Source organism: Drosophila sechellia, chromosome 3L (genome assembly GCF_004382195.2).
Source record: "Drosophila sechellia strain sech25 chromosome 3L, ASM438219v1, whole genome shotgun sequence".
Classification (NCBI taxonomy): domain Eukaryota; kingdom Metazoa; phylum Arthropoda; class Insecta; order Diptera; family Drosophilidae; genus Drosophila; species Drosophila sechellia.
This window is the reverse complement of record NC_045951.1, coordinates 2605762-2625674: the sequence shown is the minus strand read 5'-3', so window position 1 is coordinate 2625674 and position 19913 is coordinate 2605762. Positions and strand designations below refer to the sequence as shown.

Below are 19913 nucleotides of genomic sequence, written 5' to 3'. Positions count from 1 at the left end.
TATCGCTTAGTCGCACCCCTTGACTTAAGCGCTCTATCTTGTTCTGGATTTTTAAGTTGTTTTCGTTGTCGTAGCTTGTTTGTGTTGCCTTTTTTGTTGTTCTGTGTGCGAGGTTTTGCCTTTTTCCTGTGTGTTGCATCCTTGTCTTTAGTTGCAATTTGAGCACAGACACAGAAACAGCCAGGATTGCACTTGGCCAACACACACGCACGCACACACTCACACTCGCAGTGAAATGCTGACACCAATTAGGGCTGCAGGTTGTTGTTGGTGTTGCTGCTGCTGCCGTTAGTTGCTGTTGGTAGTTAGTTAGTTCGGTTGCACTTTGTGCGTTGCATGTTTACAGTGGCCACAAAACATAATTTCTGTTTAGACAACTTTAGCCCCAGCTCCAATTGCAGTGGCTTCTGGCCAAAAGCTTTGCGAAGAGTGGTGGAAAAATACAAAACAAAAAAGGGTTAAACAAAACAGGGTCATAATTATTGCGCCAACAAAGACAGCAAAGCAGCTGCAACATCGGCTAGCGGTAAACGATGTTGCCAGCAGGCAGAGGCAGAGGCACCATCACCAGCTGAATTTTCGGTATAATTTTCACTTTGGCCAAGAAACTTTTTCGCTGCCGCATTGAATTTGCAACCAGCGAGCGGCTAAAACCCGACCAAAAGCAACAGCAACAAAGTTCATGAGTTGATTAGAAAGTTTTTTAACCGCTGTTGCAGCTACATCCTTAACCCGCTGCAATCCTATAGCCATGCCCCCAGCATATCCTGCACTAGAATAAATAATATGTTATCTGCTTAAGCTTACACATAAATACGTTATTAAATATTCAGAATATATATTTTATAGAAATTTTTTGAGAGCCTTATCAAACTGGCATTACAAAATGATAGTGGAGTTCCAGCTGAAGCAAATGCTCTTTACTCTATGATGATTTGCTTAATTCCAACCATTTTCTTGTAGAATTTCTTTGAGTGAACTGTTGCTAATGGCAGCTCGTGAGCTTGGCATATGCGAAAAGACCTCAATCCGCGGCTTAGGTTCCCAACTCCGCACTGCATGCCACATGCCGTATGCCGTATGCCACATGGGTACTACGAGTTGGTTGCCGGGGTTGCTGGCTTATCGCTTGGCTGCTTTGTCGCCGGGCAGGGGCATAAACTATGCGAGCATCAACTTTTTGTAATTAATTTTTAATGTGTACAAAATGTTTGAGTAAACGAGCATGTTTTTGTTTGCCGAGCACCGCCATATCAAGCGGATGTCGCTAGAACGGTTTATCAAGCGCTCTAAGAGGCGGATAAGCTGCGGCTTCGGCGAGGGGATCTACTCCACACTATATACTATATACTATTTAAGTTTGTGCTTAGCCGGGGTAAATAATTGGATTGCGCTTAAAAGTGGCGGCTGCTGGAAGCCAAGACTGCCAGGCTTCTGATTATTCAAACGGAATTTCTTTGCACTAATTGCATATGACAATTCTGCAAAACATCCATACATCCCCACCTGACGCTCCAAAAAACCACCTAACACCCATTGAACAACCTCCTAGTGTGCGAGAGAGAGGAACGAAGGAGCAACGCAGACCGCATGACGAGAATTGGCAACTTGCTGCAATTTGCCAGAACCAAAAATTGATTTACCCTCAAATGCAAGTCTTCCCGCGTTCACACAGCTTTCAAGGCACTTGGAAAAATGTCGTGTTGCTACTAAAAGCAGATGTACGATGGCAATCTGCATCTCAAACTTCAGTATTTATCAGAATTTCGCAGCACTGGCAAGCATGCGTACTTTGCAGAGTTGGCATCATTGACAGTCTTGCAGTGTTTTCATTTCAGAGCTTCTATCTTTCGTTCAGATAAAACTATGTAGAATACCTAGGCAATATTAAAAAAAAATAAATATAATACGTTAGATTTGTTCAAATGTTGGCAGGCAACAATGTGGTTATTGGAATTTTAGAGTCTGAACAATTGGCATCTTTGACACTCGTTTAAATTTGACATCACGCAGTGAAATACTAAATTGCATAGGTAGTTTTTTCCCAGTGTGGTAAGCCCAACTCCCCTTTCGTTATTCACCCGACTCGCATCCATCCATCAGATAAACGTTTTGCTATCTGCAATCTGGGAATCGCATTCTGTCCCTTTGTCCACGCCATCCGCATCCACTCACGCTATGTTCGTTATTCTTGTTTTTCCGGCAACATTTTTGCAGAGATTTGCGTTTCAATCACATCGAGGAGCTGCCGGCCAACGCGTTCAGTGGTCTCGCCCAGCTGACTACGCTTTTCCTGAACGACAACGAGCTGGCTTACCTGCAGGATGGGGCTCTCAATGGACTGACGGCGCTGAGGTTCGTCTATCTGAACAATAATCGGCTAAGCCGCTTACCGGCGACCATCTTCCAGCGGATGCCGCGCCTGGAGGCGATGTAAGTGAACCCTCCTTAATTAAGGATCCCTCGAGCAATCGCCTTACTTAACATCCTCCTCCTGCGCCTTCTGCAGTTTCCTGGAAAACAATGACATTTGGCAGCTGCCCGCCGGGCTCTTTGACAACTTGCCGCATCTGAACCGCCTGTAAGTCGATGATGGTTCGATTTCCCTTCTTTTTGGGTGGCCTTCCACTACATTTCTGCATTGTCTTCCCCTGCGTCCAGGATCATGTACAACAACAAGCTGACCCAACTGCCAGTGGACGGATTTAATCGGCTGAACAACCTGAGGCGCCTGCGACTGGACGGCAACGCCATCGACTGCAATTGTGGCGTTTACTCGCTGTGGCGTCGCTGGCACCTGGATGTCCAGCGCCAGTTGGTGTCCATCTCGCTCACCTGTGCCGCTCCCCAGCCACTTCAAAACCAGAGCTTTTCCAGCCTGGGCGAGCATCACTTCAAATGCGGTAAATTGAAATTTCCATTTAAGTAACACATAGAGCATGAACCAAGTTTATGTTTAAGTACACTTTCCATCACATTGAAAGCACGATTTCTGATGTACGGCGCAGATGCATTTTAATACCGAATTGATGGCCACTCTGGTTAAAATTACTTGCAGCCAAGCCGCAGTTCCTGGTGGCACCCCAAGACGCCCAAGTCGCTGCCGGGGAGCAGCTGGAGCTGAGCTGCGAGGTCACCGGCCTGCCCCGCCCCCAGATCACGTGGATGCACAACACGCAGGAGGTGGGCCTGGAGAAGCAGGCGCAGGCGGAGATCCAGCCCAGCGGCAGCCTGCTCATCCGCAGCGCGGACACCAGCGACATGGGCATCTACCAGTGCATCGCTCGCAACGAGATGGGCGAGCTGCGTTCCCAGCCCGTTCGCCTGGTAGTTAATGGCGGTAACCACCCACTCGATTCGCCCATCGACGCCCGCAGCAATCAGGTGTGGGCGGATGCCGGAACACCCACACACGGAGCAACGCCAGTTCCATCTCCATCGCCACCGCACTTTACCCACCAGCCGCACGACCAAATTGTGGCCCTTCACGGCTCTGGACACGTGCTGCTCGATTGCGCCGCCTCCGGCTGGCCACAGCCGGACATACAATGGTTCGTCAATGGCCGCCAACTCCTGCAGTCGACCCCCAGCCTCCAACTGCAGGCCAATGGCAGCCTCATCCTGCTGCAGCCCACCCAGCTCTCTGCCGGCACGTATCGCTGCGAGGCTCGCAATTCTTTGGGCAGCGTCCAGGCCACCGCCCGCATCGAGCTGAAGGGTGAGTAAATGCCAGTGATGCTCAATGTTGAGTGGGAATTTATTCCAGTCCAGGTACATATGTAAAACCGCCCATTAAAGTATCTAAAGGTATGGCTGGATATATTATTATAATCACATCAAAAGAACATTATACTTTAAGATATCTTTTTGAATTATGTCTGTGGTAATAAGTTCCTTTTACATCTACCAAGTTTTGCACCCAAGTACTGCTCATCTCTGGTGCAGTCCTGGTGCAGTACCCACATAGAGTCCCCTTTCTGGCCACACTCCATCGCCCTGTGACAGCCACACAGTTGCACCCGGAATACGAGTCACAACTGTCGCGCTTTACTCAATTTGCAGTCGATTTAATTTGTTTTCGTCTGGGAAAAGGGCGAATGGGGAGTGACATGGACGCTGACCAGGACGCTGGCCAGGGCAACTCAACTGATATCGGGGCATTGGGACTTTGCGGATGAGTTTGGCCGGCGGGAGAAGGAGCCGACTGCCCGTTAGAAATATTGCGACAACTTTGACAGCAGGTGGTGCCGGTGATTGGATGCAACTTCATGTAGACAAATCAAATCACAAAAGTTTGTGTTTTTGCACTCGGCAAATTTGGCAATTTTTTCAAGCAAAAAAAAGTTAGGTGTGCGTTTTTTATGTAGAAAAGTTCCCAGCAATATTTTCAATAATTAACGTTTTATAGTCAGCAGCAAAAAATATATTTTTTAAAATTGTGCGGAAAATAAATCAAAAATATATGCTATAATTTAGACCTACAGCATATTCCGCCTTTTTTATTATAGGTTGCAGTGGATTTAATCCGCTTAGGTTTTTTTTCAGTGCACTGACTTTATGCGGTAGTAAGTAAATGGCTCTGGGTTTGATTGGAGCACATTAAGCACTCCCGCCTCGTAGCTTCTTACCCATTAAATAACCGATGAAGTGCATCCCGGCAGGAGGTTAACCCCGAAACAACTTGGCACTTGAGCTTTTTATGTTTTTCCATTCGTTATTGCCGTATTTCGAGCGTTTGTACGTGACTGTACTTTATTGCGCAATAGAAGCGGCCAACGGGGAGTGAAATTTATAAATATATCCTCTGGGGCATGGGTATCACAGACGGCGAAAAGTGCAACCACCGCCTTGATGCAGCACAATGGCTCATTATAATTTGTGGTTGTCGGCACAAAATGAAGTGCGAAATTTATGCGTTATTTGGCTGAATTAAGTGCAAAAATTATAAACTATTATGTGCGGCGAGGGCACGCACAAATTGCGCTGTGGCTTTAAAAAACGGGGGAACGGGAAATGGGGAGCGGCAAAAAGGGAACTGGGGCTTAGGGGATCACGGGGACCACGGGGCGGATGAATTCTTTAAGCAGTCATGCGTGGCGCCTGGTCAGAATAATTAACCCGCCAAACGCATAAACAGACACGGACAAACACTGGAGTGCACTCCAACAAACACAAATATTCGCACACAAGTAAATATGGCGGCCACGCTGAAAAGTATGCAGCGAGAATTCATATTTAATATTACGCATACGCCCCCTGTACATCGAGCAACGCACAGTGGTGCAAATTGTGCAAATTGGACATATTACGATATGTTTTAAATGGGGTTTTAAGTAATATTGATTAAAAATATAGCTTGTCTTTTATTTTAAAAATAAAAATAATTGGCTTTGTATGTCAGATTTTAAACATGACTTTCCACGGCACAGCGCTTAAAGCGGGTCAAAAGGCGAGCGTTTCTGTGTTGGTGGTGCTGCGGCAACAAAAGACTCATAGAAAGGGAACCAAAAAGCCAGGCCTAGCTTAAGTCGCTTGTTGCTGCCATTTGGAGCAGTAAAATTGCTCGAAAATCACTCATTCGCCCCGTTGCACCGCTTGCCACTCTTGCAGAACTGCCCGAAATTTTAACTGCACCGCAAAGCCAAACAATCAAACTGGGCAAGGCCTTTGTGCTGGAGTGTGATGCCGATGGCAACCCGCTGCCCACCATCGACTGGCAGTTAAATGGAGTCCCCCTGCCCGGAAATACGCCCGACTTGCAGCTGGAGAACGAGAACACCGAGCTGGTGGTGGGCGCTGCCCGGCAGGAGCATGCCGGTAAGTAGGAGAAGTGATTGCCAAAACGGTTTACATTGCATTCCATTCGATACCTTGGACATAATCCCGTGAATCCTGTCCAATCTGCTCCCCCATCCCCTCATCCGCAGGTGTCTATCGCTGCACGGCGCACAACGAAAACGGGGAGACGAGCGTGGAGGCCACCATCAAGGTGGAACGGTCGCAGTCGCCGCCGCAACTCGCCATCGAGCCGAGCAATTTGGTGGCCATTACGGGCACCACCATCGAGCTGCCCTGCCAGGCCGACCAGCCGGAGGACGGACTGCAGGTAAACTCACTTACCGGGATTGGCCACGGAATCGGAAACTTTTTATTTACCCGCCACTTGTTGACGTTCCCTTTTGGCCTCATTTTCCGCTTGGCCACCGGAAAAAGTGTGCCCAAAAACTGCATTCATTTTGGTTTGAAAGTTATATTTTTATGAAAGTTAAAGGTTTAACATAGGTGGCTCAAAGATTCCTCTATTTGAAAACCCGCTTACAAAGTGACCAATATTTAAAAGGAATATAAAAAAGATATATACATGATTTTTCACTGCAACTCCTCAGATTTCGTGGCGCCACGATGGCCGACTCATTGATCCGAATGTTCAGCTGACGGAGAAATATCAAATAAGCGGCGCCGGCAGTCTGTTCGTCAAGAATGTGACCATCCCGGATGGCGGACGGTACGAGTGTCAGGTGAAGAACCAGTTTGGCCGCGCTTCCGCCTCCGCACTGGTAACCATCAGGTGAGCGAACGGAGGATTCCGAATCAAAATCAAATAGCTCAACTTTGGGCGCCGACCGCAACTTTAATTGCGCTGTCGGCGGCGTGAAGGGCGGATTGCATAAAACTCCATTAAAATCAAAGGGAAAACTTTTGCTCAAAGGCGAAAGAACGGTGGAAACCGGCAAGAAAAGGCCTCTGCCCACAGAGGACGCACTTAAAATGCGTTTAAGTGCGCGGTAAAGTTGCTTAATTAATTGAAAAACAGTTGAGCCGCAGAAAAACTGAACATTAAGTCGGAAAAAAGTTGGCGTATATTTTGACATTTTTACGAAGGGAGCTTGGTGAAGACACTTTAAAAACCTGGAGGGTGCCTTACTTCATTATGAATTTCAAATCAAATAAAAATGCAGACTTAAAATGATTTTCACTGAACTAAATTGCTGGGAAACCACTGCCGCAAACGATGAAACGAACATAAGACAGTAAAATAAAGCTGCTGGCTAAGCTGCAGCACAGTGGCCAGAAAACGGGTAAAAACTGCGGGAAAATCTAGGGGATAAACATCAAAGTCCGACTGGCTGTTATCAAAAGCAGTTAGCAACTGGGCAAACTTGCTAATCCTCTCCAGTTGCCAAGGCACTGGGATCCACTGTGTTGTCAGCTAAACTGCAAATAAAATATGCACCCAGGCTCCAACTGCAACATGAACATCAAAAGGCGGCGAAGGAAAGCACAAAAGTTATCGTCGCCCTCGTCAGTTGCCAGTTGCCAGTTACCAGTTTTCAGTTACCAGCTTTCTGTTGCCAGTTGCCAAACTGAAAAACGTGCTAAGCCCGGAAAAGCTACGTGCCACACTCACACTTACATGCCCCCTGAATCGTGGGGGAGAGGGGAGGGGGAAAATGGCAAAAGACACAGACAGTGGAAATTCCTCGCTGAGGCAACCGCACAAGTTATCCAAATTGCCCAAATTGAAATTGAGTTGACAAGTTGCTGGCTGCGACAAGAAAAATAAGTGCTACACACCAAATATAATGTATCTTTTCTTTGGAAACGAATTTAAGGCGAAAAAAAAACATAAAGATTACTATAGATTATAAAATACTAAAATACTTATAAATCGATCAGTTTATCTGAATTTTAAGCTCAGCTTCTTATTATTGAAATTTCACATGAATTTCACTTATTTTTCTTGAGGTGCACAAAGACTAGAACTAGTGCCCATCTTGTACCTCAACTTTTACACTCCTTTTGCGGCCTTAGAAGTTTTCGAATTGTTTGTTCCGAAAAAAGCGACACAACGTGAATTTATTGAGCAAATGGTCTCTGCATTTATCCGCCACAAGCCGTAAATCAATTTGAGGCTGCAAAAAAGGGAGCCGTGGATGCGGACTTGGCCATTAACCACCGACTGGCGAGCTGGAGACCAATGATGGGCCACAAAAGAACCGCCGGAGCGGCTTACTTTCTGCTTACACAGCCATTTTCCCGATGCATAATGCAGCAGAAAAGCGGGTGGATAATGGTGCCAGTCGGAGGATTTCCATGTGTGGCTCCCACGGAGCATTTAGTGCCCAGGGACGACGGGGTCGAGGCAACGACGGGACGGAAGCTGAATCGGCTTACAGTTCTGTGCCGGCAGCATTAGAAACTTTACTCATTACGCCGGGAAAAACCAGTCGCCAGACCGCAGCAAAGCAGCGGGGGCGGAAAATTATAAAGAAAAATCCAGAAAAAGGGTGCGAGAAAGCCGGGCGCCGCCAAAAGTGAAAAACTATGTTGGAAGAACGCAGGAGTCGCAGGCATCCAGGAGCAGATATCCTGGCCCATAATGGGTGTGAGTGAAAACCGCTGAAAGACCCCGACGAAACCAGTGCAACAAAAATGGGAAAAATTACAAAAATACCAAAACACCCAGAAATCCGCCTAAGTTGTGGGTAATGCTGGGCGTAAAACAAAAGCTTATCCTGTTACTGCCACTTTTGTTGTTGCCACCGCTCCTGTGATCCTGCTGCTGGCAAAAAGGCTAACCACGGAAATACATTGCCGTGCGCCACAGCATGTGGCAAGTGGGGAGTGAGGGAGACGGCTGCCAGGACCAAGCGGAGAAACTTTACACCGAATTGGGCACCAGACAGTGGTGACTACAGGATACCCTTACTAAAGGTCTAAAAATAAATCAATTTTAAAGAGAATAGGTATAGTTACTTTTACATAATGAATTTACAGGCAAGCAATAACTTGAAAGTATTAATGTCTTAATGTTACCAACTTAATTATAAACCTAAAACAATTGAATAATCTTAAAGGATATTAACATGATTTCTGCGTAATAAGCTATTTTGATAGTCTCCTTGTTAGTTTTCTCTTCTTCGCTGAACTTTGTTAAAACAATTTATTTTTATTAAATTTAATTGGGTAAACTATTAGCGCAAAGAATAAGAAGCATGTTAAATGAATAGCATTTGCCAGAGATAATGTTTATAATTTCCTTGAGGTACTTATACACTGTGAACTCTTTCACTATGGCTTTCCCACTTTTAAACACACTTTGAGTCACCAGAAAATATGCCTGCTATCAACATTCTCTAAGATTTTTGAGAGAATACTCTTAGCCCGCCTGATGGAACTGCCGCAAGTAGTGAACCATATACCTCCACACCAATTTGGTTTCAGGAAGTCCCACGGCTGCCCTGAACAAATACATCGACTGGTAAACCAGGTGACGCATGGCTTCGAGCACAAACTCTACACGGTCGGCGTCTTTCTAGACGTGAAGCAAGCGTTTGACAAGGTGTGGCATGAGGGCCTTCTATACAAGATGAAAACTCTCCTTCCTGCTCCCTACTATGCCATCCTGAGATCGTTCATCTCTAATCGGACGTTCGACGTTGCAGTGCGTGATGCTCGATCCAGCCTGGAGGAGATTCATGCAGGAGTTCCACAGGGAAGTGTACTTGGGCCCTTCCTATACACCCTGTACACTGCTGACATGCCATCTCCCGCAAACAACGCCGAAGTCCCCCCGGCTCAGCTGCTCCTGGCCACTTACGCCGATGACACTGCCATGCTGGCGTCTCATCCTTCACTGCAAACTGCCTCCAACGCGGTCCAGGAATGGCTGCACGCAATCGAAAAATGGACTGCCAAATGGAATGTGGCCATTAACTCCTCAAAGTCAGCCTGTGTAACTTTTTCCCTGCGACCCGGAACCTGCACAGATCTGACCTTCAATGGAAGCCCTATCACCAATGCTAGATCGCACTGCTACCTAGGAGTTCATCTAGATCGGAGACTGACATGGGGGGCCCACATCACGTCGGTCAAATCAAAGTCACTGGCGAAGCTAAAAAAGCTCGACTGGCTCTTCCACTCCAGCAAACTTCAAATGAGCTCTAAGGCTCTTTTAATCAAAGCCATTCTCGCTCCAACGTGGAGTTATGCCATCCAGGTGTGGGGAACTGCCGCCAAATCCCAGCTTAATAGGCTCCGTGTGGTCCAGTCAAGAGCTGCACGTCACGCATCTGGGCTCCCCTGGTACGTGACGAACATAGTCATCGAAAGAGATCTGAAAGTTACCCTTCTTGGGGATCAGATTAATTTCCACAGCAGCCGTTATGCCGACAGGCTTATGGCCCACCCGAACCGACTAGCAACTATCCTAGCTGATCCCATCTCTCTCCGAAGACTGAAGAGGGTACACCCCAGCGATCTCCTTACCCGGAGGATAACATAACATATTACATTTTCTTTTGTACTTTATAATTAAGATACCACTTGGTCTCATTTATCTTTATCACACATTAGGTTAAGTTCAGAGGAATTACTGAACGATTCCTTTTGAAATCTTAATAAATAGAATTAGTTACTCCAAAAAAAAAAAAAGAAAATATGCCTTATATGCTGAAATAGTAGACCGAGTAATGCACAAACTTTCGCCAAAAACTATCAATGTCCAAAAATACCGAGGGCAATTGTCGGCTATAGAACAACGGACAACCCATCGAGTCGCCCGAGGAAAAGGACATCGCAAGAGGGCAGCCGAAGAATGGCAGCGTGGAAATATGTAGTCCTTGGCGCCGCAATATCCACTGGCACTGGAGCAGGAGCAGCAAGACCCGCAGCACTGGCAACTGGCAACCGATAGTGGCAGACTCTGGTGCAACAGGGTGTATTATGGTCGTTAAGTTATTACCTACAGCAGCGCCTCCGCCGCACAATGCCAAAGTTTACACAGTCGAAAGTTTCCTAGAGGAGCATTCCTTGCCAGCAGAATGCCGGGCATGAATTGTTGTTAATGCTGCCCTCCATGCTGCTCCTCCGTTTAGAGTCAAGGCAAGGCGATAGGCAAGGCCCGGATTTCTCCGACGATTTTTTCCGCTGCACAGAGAATGCAGCATAATTTGGTTGGGAAGAAAGGCGCAGAAAGGGGAAATGGACTGGCTGGCATTTTTATTAGACAGCGCGGCCATTTGGGCGACTCCTGCCACCGGCATTATGGTAATTAAAATGTGCAAATGCCCTGGGATATCTTGATTGTTTCCGCGCTTTGTGTTCTTTATGTGCGTGTCAACTCTAGGCCTCTAGGCATTTAATAAAGATTAATAACAATTTAAGCCGAAAACTTGGGAGGTAATGTACTTTATAGTGCACAAACCCAGGCTTGGGGTCACCAAATGCTACGCCTTGGGTCACCAACTCTCTTTTATCAACCAAACTATCATCTTATGTTAACTAATCTTTTGTTTTATACCCCACTTAGAAACAACATGGATTTGGCTCCAGGCGATCGGTATGTGCGCATCGCGTTTGCCGAGGCAGCCAAGGAGATTGACCTGGCCATCAACAACACCCTGGACATGCTCTTCTCCAACCGATCCGACAAGGCGCCGCCCAACTATGGCGAACTACTGCGGGTCTTCCGCTTTCCCACTGGCGAAGCTAGGCAGTTGGCCCGTGCAGCCGAGATCTACGAGAGGACACTGGTCAATATCCGGAAGCACGTACAGGAGGGCGACAACCTGACCATGAAGAGCGAGGAGTACGAGTTCCGGGATCTGCTGTCGCGAGAGCACTTGCATCTGGTGGCGGAGCTATCGGGCTGCATGGAGCACCGTGAGATGCCCAACTGCACGGACATGTGCTTTCACTCGAGGTACAGAAGTATCGATGGCACGTGCAACAACCTGCAGCATCCCACCTGGGGAGCTTCGCTCACCGCCTTCCGGAGATTGGCGCCACCGATTTACGAGAACGGATTCAGCATGCCCGTGGGCTGGACCAAGGGCATGTTGTACTCGGGTCATGCCAAGCCCAGTGCAAGATTGGTATCCACCTCCCTAGTGGCCACCAAGGAGATCACACCGGATGCCAGGATAACGCACATGGTGATGCAGTGGGGTCAGTTCCTGGACCATGATCTGGATCATGCCATTCCTTCGGTGAGTTCGGAGAGCTGGGATGGCATCGATTGCAAAAAGAGCTGCGAGATGGCTCCACCGTGCTATCCCATTGAAGTGCCTCCGAATGATCCTCGTGTCCGCAACCGCCGATGCATCGATGTGGTGCGATCCAGCGCCATTTGTGGATCGGGCATGACCTCCCTCTTCTTCGACAGCGTGCAGCATCGCGAGCAGATCAACCAACTGACCTCCTACATAGATGCATCGCAGGTGTATGGCTACAGTACTGCATTCGCCCAGGAGCTGCGCAATCTGACATCCCAGGATGGATTACTCCGAGTGGGTGTCCACTTCCCGCGGCAGAAGGACATGCTGCCCTTTGCTGCTCCCCAGGATGGGATGGATTGCCGCAGGAATCTCGACGAGAACACCATGAGCTGCTTTGTTTCGGGCGACATCCGTGTGAACGAGCAGGTCGGTCTTCTGGCCATGCACACCATTTGGATGAGGGAGCACAACAGGATAGCCAGCAAACTGAAGCAGATCAATTCCCATTGGGATGGGGACACCTTGTACCAGGAGGCTCGCAAGATAGTGGGTGCCCAGATGCAGCACATCACCTTCAAGCAGTGGCTGCCACTGATTATTGGCGAAAGTGGCATAGAGATGATGGGCAAGTACCAGGGCTACAATCCCCAACTGAACCCCAGCATAGCCAACGAGTTTGCCACGGCTGCCCTGCGATTTGGACACACCATCATAAACCCCATTCTCCACCGCTTGAACGAGACCTTCCAGCCGATACCCCAGGGACATCTGCTGCTCCACAAGGCCTTCTTTGCTCCCTGGCGTCTGGCTTACGAGGGTGGAGTGGATCCCCTTATGAGAGGCTTCCTGGCCGTGCCCGCCAAGCTGAAGACCCCCGATCAGAACCTCAACACTGAGCTCACAGAGAAACTGTTCCTGACAGCCCATGCTGTAGCATTGGATCTGGCTGCCATCAACATCCAGAGGGGCAGGGATCACGGAATGCCCGGCTATAATGTCTACAGGAAGCTATGCAATCTCACGGTGGCCCAGGACTTTGAGGATCTGGCCGGCGAGATCAGTAGTGCCGAGATACGCCAGAAGATGAAGGAACTCTATGGACATCCGGATAACGTGGATGTTTGGTTGGGTGGCATCCTAGAGGATCAGGTGGAGGGTGGCAAGGTGGGTCCTCTCTTCCAGTGCTTGCTGGTTGAACAGTTCCGTAGACTTCGTGATGGCGATCGCTTGTACTACGAGAACCCCGGTGTCTTCTCACCCGAGCAACTGACCCAAATCAAGCAGGCTAACTTTGGTCGAGTGCTCTGCGATGTGGGTGACAACTTCGACCAGGTCACCGAGAACGTGTTCATTTTGGCCAAGCACCAGGGTGGCTACAAGAAGTGCGAGGATATAGTGGGCATTAATCTGTATCTGTGGCAGGAGTGCGGCAGGTGCAACAGTCCACCCGCCATCTTTGATTCGTACATACCGCAAACCTACACCAAGCGGAGCAACAGGCAGAAGCGAGATCTCGGTCAGGAAAACGATGAGGTGGCCACTGACGAGAGCTATGACAGTCCGCTGGAATCCCTCTACGATGTGAACGAAGAAAGGGTCAGTGGTCTGGAGGAACTGATTGGCAGCTTCCAGAAGGATCTAAAAAAGCTGCACAAGAAGCTGCGCAAGGTGGAGGAATCCTGCAACTCCGCCGACTCCGAGCCGGTGGCTCAGGTGGTGCAGTTGGCGGCGGCACCGCCCCAGGTGGTTTCCAAGCCCAAGCGGAGCCACTGCGTCGACGACAAGGGCACCACCCGGCTGAACAACGAGGTTTGGTCTCCGGACGTCTGCACCAAGTGCAACTGCTTCCACGGCCAGGTCAACTGCCTGAGGGAGCGGTGCGGCGAGGTCAGCTGTCCGCCGGGCGTGGATCCACTGACGCCTCCGGAGGCCTGCTGCCCACACTGCCCGATGATCAAGTGAAGATCAAATGAATTACGCATATCGACGTTTATCCGTAGTAGCCACACTCACTCTAATCAAAACCAAAATGGAAACACACCGGCAATTGCGCAATGAGCATGTTTAATTGACAATTAACTAACAATGTACTGCTACACGTGTAATAAAATAAAGCACATTAATAACTCATAATCATTTATTTGTACAGATTATAAAACTTACTTGGGGCGCTCCGAAAATATTTGTCAAAACAAAGAAGCTCCCCTTTGGGAGTCTAGTCTAGTCAAATTTTATATACTTCAGATGTGTGCCCTTGGCTATCACCGAGTCGTCCTTCTTGTGCTTCAGGGTGCAATCGATGAAGGCGAGGTACTTGCCCACCTTGGACAGATTGGCCTCAATCACCACATCGTCGCCCAGTTTGGCGCCGTTCAGAAAGTTTACACTAAGATCTACCGAAACTCCGGGATGACATGGCTTGGACATTAGGGCGTAGGTGGTTATCATGTCCACCAGGGTCATGATATAGCCGCCGTGCATAAACTTGTACAAGTTCACATGATCCTGGTCCACCTTCAGCTCGGCAGTGCAGGCTCCATCGCCACCGTCCACGATCTTGACCTTTAATGAACGATGATATATGGATGAGATAATGATATTGGTAATTAGACTCTATGGTGATCTAACCTTCTGTAGGTGACTTTCAAAGCCCGTTGACTTGGTGATAATCTCGGTGATGTGTTTAGCGAATTCGAGTCCCTTTTTGCGAGTTCCCATATTATTTATTGATGTTGCTTTACAGACGATCCGCTAGCTTCTATATAACTACAAAAAAAATTAGTTCGTCCGATCGGAACGATTAAAAATATACTAGATTTAGTTTTGTAGATAGATAAGTAGTCGTATCGGGCACTTATATCTCAAGTCTCAGATAGTAATAGTTTTACAATTCAACTTTATTGTATGACCCACTCTGTGTGACGTGTGTAAGTTTGGATGGCACTAAAGCCATTAAAAAATAAATCACAGTAGTGAGTATATTAACAAACGGATTGCTTTGATTTTTTCAATATTTGATTTCTTTATCTTCGAGTGCAGTTTTCCGCTTTTCGATGAAAAGTAAACAATTAGCAAGTATCAAAATAAGGTAAACAAAATATGGCACGATAATATGAAATAGTTAGGAATGCGGATCCTACCTAACTACGTCCGTACTGCCCCGAAATTTACATAAATATCTGAAAATCTAACGTAACACCTCCGAAAAACAAAACAATTTCAAAACAAACAACAGCTGTTTCGCGATAAGCAGTATCGACAATCGATAATTCAGAGGGCAAATCGATATGCAAAGTCTTATCTATTTTTAAATTATTCGCTGGGAATTCTATAGTTTTCATCTATTTTAGTTTTGTAACTCAAGAAATAATATAGAATAAAAAGCCAGCCCAATTAAACTAGTAAGTCTTCAGCAGAGGTTCGAATTATTTTATTATTTTATTATTCTGACGATCTACAAAATTTTTTTTAAAAGTCCAGCTTTTCCTTGTCGAACTGAATGTACTTGACCTGTCCGCCCTTGGCGATGATCTTTCCGTCGGACTTACGCCTTAGAATACAGTCCAAATAGGCCATTTTCTTTCCGGCCCGCACGGTATTACAATCAATTTCTATAATTTCGCCAGGTTTCGCTGCTGCAATGTAGCTCACATTCAAGTTGGCCGTAACTCCGGGATGGGATCCTTGAAATTGAAGTAAATTTAATTCTAGATCTCTATAGATTGTACTAAACAAACTTTCATAATACCTTTCGACATAAGGGCATAGGTGGTACAATTATCAACAATTGTTGCCGTAAGACCACCATGCAAAGTTCCTTGACGATTCAAGTGCTCATTGGCCACAGTGAACTCCCCTATTGCGCGACCATCTCCACCGCCTGTGATTTTAATCTGCGAATTGAAATTTGTTTACATTTTTGAATCTCTGCAGATCCCACGAGAGAGATGAGCACTTCACAGTTATCGATTGCAGCGAGCTGAGTTATGTAATACCATCACTGATGACAGTCAGCTGTTCTTGTGAGACTTCGACGGCGTCGCTTTAAAATCGGCTGGCACAAATTGTTTATAATCTTACCATTCTCAGGACGCGGTCGAATCCATTGGACCCGCTGGCGTACTCGGACATCTGCTTCACAAAGTCCTTCGAAAAGAAAGAACTTGAGTTATCTGCTCGACAAGTTACATGGTGCTCTAACCATTCCCAGTTTCTTGGTTGCCATTCCGGTGGATTTGTATTCCTGAACTGAGCGCGACGAAATGACGAAAGTTACTGAGGGAGAAATTTCACATGGCGTTCAAGATGTCGGGAAATGTGAGTGTATGCGTGCTAAATAGATATACCCACACATCTGAGATAGTGATTGTCGATTTCGCGCGGTTTGTTGTGCTCGCTCTGTTCGCACTAACAAAGTACTTGTAAATAATTCGTATTCTTCAATGAAATAGTGTAACAACTGGAATATCTTGTAATATAATTGCAGTAAAATCGAACCCTAATTAATAAATGCTTAATTTCATTCTAGATTATCTGAATTTTCCTATCCTAGCCAAAGGATTCGTCCGCCAGGACTCGGTACACGACTTTGTAAACAGCGATTCCGATGGAGACTTTATAGCACTGAGCGGATCCAAATCGGAAGTGATCACCCTGGAGTTGAGCAGCAAGTTCATGGTCGTGGATCCCTTTCCCTATTTTGTGGCCATTTATGATTCCAACGCTGCGGAAACACGACCCCTGGACGTTTTGGCCAACAAAGTGGATCTGGTGTCCATATACGACAGCTGCGATGTCCTGGAGGCACAGCACTTGGCCCTGGACCCGGCATACACGGCTGTGTGCTCCGTTGCCGTGCCACCATCCAGATTAAGAGCTGTTAAGAGGGCACCCAAGCAGGTAGCTAATGGAAATCTCCTCCTGGGCTCCCTCAACACCTATGGATCCTTGAGCCTGATAAACAAGTCTGCAGAGTACAATCGTTGGAACCCCCTGGAAGGACTAAATATCGCTGAAACTCTGAGGGACACTCTGCTGCCTGAAGTGGACATCGGCAAGATTAAAGACTTTAAAAGCTATCAAGAATATATTAACCCCGCGTGGATCACTATGTTTGCTTGGTTACCTGATAATGCAGATACCACTGGCCAGCATGTTTTGGTGCTGGGAACCGCTTCCGGAAGTTTGTGGTTGCTCACACTAAGCGCCGATGCCAAAACTCTTTTGAGTCATCAAGAAACGAAAACCTCAATGGGTCGTATCTGCCATATACAAGCTTTCAAGGACCTTCTACTGGTGGGCGATAGCAACGGCCTCATCCACCTGTACCAATTGCCAGCAAAGGGAAATACAGCTCTCGTCTTAGTGAAGCCCTTGTGGGAGAAAGCCGATCGCATGGGTCTGCAAATGGCAGTGATCACTGAATGTCCCAGAACGGATTGCTATTATATAACCTGTTGCAAGGCGGCGCACCTGCTGACCTGGAGCATGCCAAGAACGGGAAACACAGACTGCCTGCAAGCACGGATCTATGTCGGCGGAATGAAGATCACCGCTCTCTGCAGCCTGGACAACACTAGCTATGCTGCAGGAACCGCTGGAAGCTGTCTGCATTGCGTACAAATTATCCACGAGAATAATCAGCTTAGCCTGCAGACGCAATCGATAGCCATGAGTGTTCTCCAGGATTTCCAGGTAATGGGGCTGTGCACCAGTAGGCACAAAAACTTAATGACCCTGTTTCTATACCGCAACAAGGAATATCTGAATGAGACTGTGTCTCAAAAGAACCAGTTGGTTATGCAGGTGCTCAAGGTGGGGAATCAGGATCCACTTGAACAGCTTATCAGGCATCTGAAATCCAATAAGCCCATGAATCACTATACCGATTTATTAGCTGCACTACGTCTGCACGTTTTTGCCGAGGAGAATTGGCAAAAATATATGGATTTTGGTCCATTAGATTCCTTTGAATTTGCGGATTCCGCCACTGAGGGTCAGCTGCAGCAGCTGCAAATCAAATTTCATGTCCTTCAGAACGCGATTCGCCTGCAATCGAGCCACCTCCAGCTGACTGTTCACATCCAAAAGTCGCGGGATGAACTGCAGCTGCTCCTTGCGATGCTGAATATCACACACATAAGACTGAGGCTCCAGTTCATTGGGTCATTGAGTAAGAGATCACCATTCCAGGAGCAGGCGATACAGTGTATGTTCGAGGAGGCCCACCGACTGATAAATAAACTTAAGGCCGACTTTACGGAAAATCATGTCCAAGGATCCACAGCAAAGGAATTCGTTGAGAAAATGGACAACCATATTCAGCACTTGCACGAGATGCTGGGTATACCTGTGATATCTAATTCCCAGAAGCAACTTCATCGATGCAGTGTGTCCTTTGTGGAGGTAAGCATTTACTACAATTAATGTTAAGACAAGTCTATAGCATCCCTACAGATCTCCCTCAGCTTGGACCGACGCTACTGCAGCCTCTGCGACCGCCAGGTCATTTTCGAGCTGGACAATCTGCGAGAGCTCTACGAGTCTGGGAGAAATCTGGCATGTCCCGTTTGCCATGGAAGCTTTGCCACGGAAATGTTTGATGCATAAACGTTAAATTTATTCTCAATCTTAATTATCAAGTGTTTTGTGTGTCCGCCTCTAAGAGCGAAGCAAGTGAATCCAGGGAGACACCTCACTCGGCTTCCAGATGCCGACACACATGTACAGAAAAGAGTTGTCATTGTTAGTACTCGGAAACATAGATAATGGGAGTGGTCTCGATTAGCAGAATATCCTGCTCCACCTGGCGAAGATCGGACTCCAGCTTGCTTTTGCGCTGCCGCTTGGCGATGCTGTCGATGAGAAGCGACATCGACTGATACTGCTTGGTCATCTCGGTCAGGCTCAGTCGCAGTCCCTCGAGGATCTCATTTCGCTCGGCCTGCTCCATCACCCGCATCCCCGGCATTGGCGGCGGACCACTTGATTGGACAGAGGCCCTGGTGAAACCCTTGATACCACGGCACAGCTCCAGCAAACGTGCCTGTTCCTTGGCACACACCGCGTTCATGTCGGCCAACATCCTCTTGGTTTTCTTGAGGTAAACAGGCACCTTGCCGAAATCCTTGCGGCAGATAAACTGCGGTACCAATCCGGAATTGAGTAGATCGTGACGAGCTCCCACGGGAGTGTCTACATAACGCGGTGGCGGGGGACAGGGAACCGTCTGTCCGGCACACAACTTGTTGCGTTTGATGAAGTTGGGTACCATGGCCGGCTTTTTGCCGCCACTGCCCGGTGGTGGTAGTGGGGGCATTGGCGGCATCTTGGGACACTTGTGGGTGTTCTCCCGTCGCCATTTGATGCCCTGGCTCTTGCGCAAGTAAGCGCACGGTGGGTCGATCGGAGTGTGAGCACAGCCCATGGTGCGGTGTGCTGATTTTTTGGCCTCTGTCAGGACCCGGGTTCCATCGTTCTGCAGGATAACCGATAGCTTCTTGTCCTCCTCGTTAAAGCGTTCGCGAAGTTTCCTGGCATACTTGGCTGCCCTCTCCACAACAGCTGCAAAATGGCTTAAAGTTAGGTGGGACTCAACGATTTTTAGTACGAATCCCTACGATTTTTGTAGACAAAAATGGATTCCTTAGGTCCTTGGGCCTTCTCAAAGTCCTGCTCACACTCGAGAATATTCTCATCATGATGGGTGATATAAACCAGAGACATTGTAATACAAATATGTAAGGATGAAGGTAGGGAACTCGAAAGCGTGCTAGTTTACTGACTATTCGTTTAATAATAACAGTCTGTTTGGTGGAAACTTCTGCGTTGCCAAGTACCTCTGCGTTGACTTGGATTGATTTAACTCAAAACAAAGGTTGCTATAGGATTTCCAAAATAAACAAAGGGCAACAT

The 19913-nt window shown here is 47.5% G+C and overlaps 5 protein-coding genes across 6 annotated transcripts in view; 2 read left to right on the top strand and 3 right to left on the bottom strand.

Moving 5' to 3' along the window:
• Window positions 1–14132, top strand: part of LOC6610498 (peroxidasin) — a 29568-nt gene extending 15436 nt beyond the window's left edge. Inside the window, exons 3-10 of the mRNA XM_032718104.1 lie at window positions 2218–2433; window positions 2510–2581; window positions 2662–2903; window positions 3059–3718; window positions 5611–5817; window positions 5928–6106; window positions 6387–6568; window positions 11312–14132. Coding sequence (XP_032573995.1) covers window positions 2218–2433; window positions 2510–2581; window positions 2662–2903; window positions 3059–3718; window positions 5611–5817; window positions 5928–6106; window positions 6387–6568; window positions 11312–13961 — 4408 coding nt within the window. The 3' untranslated portion in view covers window positions 13962–14132. The remainder of the gene's footprint in view (window positions 1–2217; window positions 2434–2509; window positions 2582–2661; window positions 2904–3058; window positions 3719–5610; window positions 5818–5927; window positions 6107–6386; window positions 6569–11311) is intronic.
• LOC6621217 (acyl-coenzyme A thioesterase 13) lies at window positions 14047–15245 on the bottom strand. 2 transcript variants are annotated; one of them, XR_004361713.1, is made up of 4 exons: window positions 15140–15245; window positions 14628–14765; window positions 14163–14561; window positions 14047–14092 (listed from the first exon to the last, which is right to left on the bottom strand). XR_004361713.1 is itself a non-coding variant. In XM_002045358.2 (3 exons), the coding sequence occupies exons 2-3, from the start codon at window positions 14715–14717 to the stop codon at window positions 14220–14222; spliced, it is 432 nt and encodes a 143-aa protein (XP_002045394.1). In that variant the 5' UTR covers window positions 14718–14765; window positions 15140–15245; the 3' UTR covers window positions 14119–14219. The 2 variants fall into 2 exon arrangements, 1 of the variants encoding a protein (XP_002045394.1); XM_002045358.2 differs by lacking the exon at window positions 14047–14092 and having other exon boundaries at window positions 14119–14561.
• Window positions 15246–15407: 162 nt separating this feature from the next.
• On the bottom strand, window positions 15408–16269 carry LOC6621218 (acyl-coenzyme A thioesterase 13). Its single transcript, XM_002045357.2, has 4 exons — window positions 16201–16269; window positions 16080–16145; window positions 15748–15892; window positions 15408–15682 (listed from the first exon to the last, which is right to left on the bottom strand). The coding sequence occupies exons 1-4, from the start codon at window positions 16222–16224 to the stop codon at window positions 15468–15470; spliced, it is 450 nt and encodes a 149-aa protein (XP_002045393.1). The 5' UTR covers window positions 16225–16269; the 3' UTR covers window positions 15408–15467.
• Window positions 16229–18629, top strand: LOC116800976. The gene is made up of 3 exons (XM_032717964.1): window positions 16229–16316; window positions 16528–18404; window positions 18456–18629. The coding sequence occupies exons 1-3, from the start codon at window positions 16262–16264 to the stop codon at window positions 18606–18608; spliced, it is 2085 nt and encodes a 694-aa protein (XP_032573855.1). The 5' UTR covers window positions 16229–16261; the 3' UTR covers window positions 18609–18629.
• LOC6610497 (enkurin) lies at window positions 18597–19907 on the bottom strand. Its single transcript, XM_002035041.2, has 2 exons — window positions 19619–19907; window positions 18597–19562 (listed from the first exon to the last, which is right to left on the bottom strand). The coding sequence occupies exons 1-2, from the start codon at window positions 19722–19724 to the stop codon at window positions 18745–18747; spliced, it is 924 nt and encodes a 307-aa protein (XP_002035077.1). The 5' UTR covers window positions 19725–19907; the 3' UTR covers window positions 18597–18744.
• Window positions 19908–19913: the final 6 nt, after the last annotated feature.